Below are 3979 nucleotides of genomic sequence, written 5' to 3'. Positions count from 1 at the left end.
AGATAGTTGGACACACAGCTGAGGACCGCTGGGCACCCGCCCGACCCCGCCTGCTGGTTATGGGGCCTGCACTCACGGCTCTGCTCCGCCGCTCTGAGTCCGGGGAGCAGGCCCCCCACGCCCCCCTCCTGTCCTGCACACCAGCAGCCCTCGGGCACCCCTTGTCTTTCAGGGAAAGAGGCTGCCCCTCGGCCTTAAGGCCAGGCCCTCAGGCCACAGGCCGCAGCCCTCTGTGTGGGCGCTGCTTCCAGGAGTCGCCCAGACGGGTTCGCGGCAGGCACCCGGCAGAGCTGACTCCCACCGGATGGACCTGGCCATGGCGGGGCTGCCGGAGGCGGAGTCTGGACCCCAGCAGGACCGGCAGGAGGCGCCAGGGCCGCCCCCCTCTCAGGGCCCCGGGACGCCGCCAGGCTGGCCCCTCTCAGGGCCTCTGGACCCCCTCTCAGGGCCGCGCGGGCCGAGCGCCAGGAGAAGTGCAGGCCACACCCCCAGTGGCCCTTCTGCCCCCTGCCTGCCCCCCCCCCAGGCAGCCCCACAACTGCCCTCGCCTGCAGGGGAGAAGTCCAGAGCCAGGCGTGTGGGCGCTGGGGAACTCCTCCTCTTCCTGGTTTCAGTGGAGGGGAGGGCGCCCCGCCTGTGAGTCAGCATGGACGCCTGACCACGGGGCCCGGGCCTTTCTCTTCCACGGCCTCATGCCGGAGCACCCTGGCCGGAGCACCCTGGCCGGAGCACCCGGGCTGGAGCCCATTGCCAGAGCCCCAAGCCAGAGCACCTTCGCTGGCCAGGGCACCCTTGCACCAAAGGGGACCCAGGGTTTGGGAGCCTGCAGGCCCACCAGCGCTGCGGCCAGGCCGCTCACTGACGCCAGGGTGGTCTGGACAGGGCTGGCCGCGCGTTCCTGCCCCGTCCCACAGTGCGGCCCGGTGTGCAGGTGGCCGCCAAGCCGGGCCGTCACGGGCTGGCCTGAACAGGGGCGTCTTCCCTCTCAGCTGGGGCCAGGGCCTGGAATCCAGGCCCCCTCCCTCCTGAGGCCCGGGGCAGCTCCTGGCCCCAGCTCCTGGCCCCAGCCTCGTCCCTGCAGCTGGCCGCTGCCCTCACTCGGCCCCGTGTGTCCATGTCCTCCCGCAGGGTTGCAGCCATTGCATCAGAGTGGACCCCACGGGGGCGTGACCTCGTCTGACTGGCGGGCACCACACCTAGGCCCTTCACTGAGGCTGAGGGTGGACACGGGCGTCGGGGCCCCGAGCCCTGACCTTGGACCAGCACCCGTCCCTTGATGGCCTTGTTCTGTCCACTTTTAAAGTGGCTGGGCCCCTTCTGGGGGCGTGGGGAGCAGGGCGCAGTGCCTCTGAGGGCGTGTGCCCGTGGGGCAGGCGGGTCCCACCCAGACGTCACCATCTCGGCCCACATACCTTGCCCAGCCCCGGCCCTGCAAATCACAGATCTCAGGGCACCTCACACAGAAGGAAGATGAGCCCCCAGGGGACCCGCACGGCACCCGCTGGACACAGGAGGGCGCAGCCTCTGGAGGAGCCTGGAGCCCCCCGGCCGGCCCGAGGCCACCCTCGCCGGCGGGGCCTGCAGACAGGCTGAGGACAGGCCACGCTCGTACCTCAGAGTCAGCCCACAGCTTGTGACGCGGGCTGATGGGCGAGACCTTGGTGGACACCGGCCCGGGGGGCCAGGCCGGCCGCCTGTGCTGGCCTGCTGGCTCAGGCCACCTGTGCCCGTGGGCGGCCTCCAGGTGGCTGAACGATGGGCACAGTCACTCTGAGGCCCGGGGAGCCTGAGTCTGTGCACTGGCCCCTGCAGGCCCCCAGGCCCACCGGGGCCAGCCCCGGACGCTGCCCGCTCAGGGCCACGCTAGGGCAGCGAGCAGGAGGCGGACGAGCCCGGGGGGCGCGTGCCCCGGGCCCCGGCTGGACATCTGCAGCCCGCGGCCAGCCCCGCCCCAGGCGCGACAGCGGCTGCCCACCTGCCAGGACGGAGGCCTCGGTGGCGAACGTGGCGGCGAACTCCCGGATGACGTCCGCGGGGCCGTCGCCCACGAAGAAGCCCAGGAAGCTGGCGGAGGAGTGCAGCGCCAGCGGCAGCAGCGGCGGGAAGGCCGGCAGGGCGCGGTCACCCGCCCTCCGCAGCGCCTCGTACAGGCGCTCCACCTTCTGGTCTTCGCACTGCGGGCAGAGCGCCGTCACCGCTCGGTGCGGGCCTGGGGCCTCCTGCCCTTCTGGTGCCTGCTGGAAGCCCTGTCCCGCCCAGCCCGTCCCTTCCTGCTGTGCCCACCCGCCCGCCTCGCCCCCGGGCCCGCGGCTGTGTCCACGCTGAGCTGTCGGGGGGCTCCTGGAGACGGCCCCGACCCCGCCGGCCCGGAGCTGCTGCCACCCGGCCGGCAGCGCCCCCACGCCCGCGCCCCTTCTCCGTCCCGGCCCTCCCTGCCAGGCCCCACAGGGGCTGCCGACCCTGCCCAGGAGGGGCTGGAGCAACCTCCAGCGCCCAATTCGTGGCCCTCTGCCCTGCCTAACTAGGCCCGGCGGCCACCGCCGGCCTCCCACCGCTCGCTCACACTGCGCTGGGCTGGGCCAGCCCCTCCCTAGCCTCGGCCGGCCACGCTGGACCCGCTGGCTGCCGGGAGCCCGGCAGGAAACCTGTCCCCGCCTGGGGGCCTGGGCCGTGTGGTCACTGGGGCCGCGGGCGGAGGTGTGTCGCCCTGCCTGTGTGCCGCGTGACGGGAGTGTGGGCCACTGCGTGTGCGCAGCGCGTGTCTGGGTGCTCACATGCGAGGAGAGACGCCCCCGCCCGCCCCGGGCCCTGGCTCAGGGTGGCGGCGCCATCCCCACCCCGTGCCCCGGTGGGGCCGGGACTGGCCGTCGCTGCAAAGTAGGGCAGCAGCTCACCTTTCTGGTTTAGCACAAAAGTCCTGTGTCTGGGACTCCACCCCAGCCCTGCAGGTGGGGTGACCGCTGCGGGTCAGGCCGGCACTGCTTCCCCCGAGGCCCCTTCTGGAACCTTCCGGGAGGTCTGTACCGCCTCTCCCGGCAGCCTGGGCGAGGGTCATGGCCGTGGCGGACCCTGAGCATTTGCCGACAGGGAGGGGCCAGGTGCGCCCTCGCCGGCTCCCCCCGCAGCCCCCCGAGGCACACCCAGGTCCTCTCTGCCTTCCCGGGACCCCAGAGCCTGCAGTGGCTCACTTGCTGAGGGCGAGGGCCGGTCCCGGGCAGGGTGCTGGTCGGACGCAGCACACGCTCCTGCAGCTGTGTCAGGTTCTCTGCTGGGTGCCAGGGCAGACACAGCTGAGCACCCCTTCCCGGGGTGGTGCAGTCAGGGGGAGGCACTAGGCCCACTCGGGGTGCAAACAGATGGGCTTTGGGCGCAAGCGTCCCTTCGCCCCGGGGAGCTCGGGGAGACTTAGGAGAGGGAGGGGATAAACGAGCTGGGTTTTGAGGGCTGAATAGGAGTTGACCAGACAGGAGGAAAGTGAAGATCGCGTCACACAAAGAGGCCCCACGGCCAGGGAGGGCGCAGGCCACCCCCAGAACACCGCCCGGCCACTGCTCTCGCCGCAGCGCGTCTCGGCGGTGCCCACGGCAGCAGGCTGGGCGCGCTCACCGTGAAGAAGTCGCAGAGCGTGATGTGCGGGAAGACCTCGTGCGCCCTGTTCCTGGTGCACTGCCGCTGGCTCTCTCTCCAGAACTCCTGCAGCTTCTCCAGCAGCGGCCCGGTGGGGCACAGGAACAGCGCGTACTCCTGGGGGATGGGGTCGTCCAGGCAGGGGTCGTCGCGGTGACAGCGCAGCCTGCGGCACACAGGGCGTCAGCGCGACGCTCCAGCTTTATAGGGGGCACGAAGTCCAAGCCACGGAAGGGGAGACAGTGGGGGTCCGTGGTCCAAGCCACGCAATGGGAGACAGTGGGGGTCCGTGGGCCAAGCCACACAACGGGAGACAGTGGGGCTCCGTGGTCCAAGCCACAGAAGGGGAGCC

At 71.9% G+C, this 3979-nt stretch overlaps 1 protein-coding gene across 1 annotated transcript in view; it reads right to left on the bottom strand.

Moving 5' to 3' along the window:
- The window catches only part of UBASH3A (ubiquitin associated and SH3 domain containing A), a 19279-nt gene that overhangs the window by 11518 nt on the left and 3782 nt on the right, over positions 1–3979 (bottom strand). Inside the window, exons 3-5 of the mRNA XM_012731049.1 lie at positions 3607–3793; positions 1976–2174; positions 1413–1429 (exon numbers count right to left, since the gene is read on the bottom strand). Coding sequence (XP_012586503.1) covers positions 1413–1429; positions 1976–2174; positions 3607–3793 — 403 coding nt within the window. The remainder of the gene's footprint in view (positions 1–1412; positions 1430–1975; positions 2175–3606; positions 3794–3979) is intronic.

Source organism: Condylura cristata, unplaced genomic scaffold (genome assembly GCF_000260355.1).
Source record: "Condylura cristata isolate star-nosed mole 26May11 unplaced genomic scaffold, ConCri1.0 scaffold00003, whole genome shotgun sequence".
Lineage (NCBI taxonomy): Eukaryota > Metazoa > Chordata > Mammalia > Eulipotyphla > Talpidae > Condylura > Condylura cristata.
The sequence above is the reverse complement of the archived record's forward strand: the minus strand, read 5'-3'. Positions and strand labels throughout refer to the sequence as shown.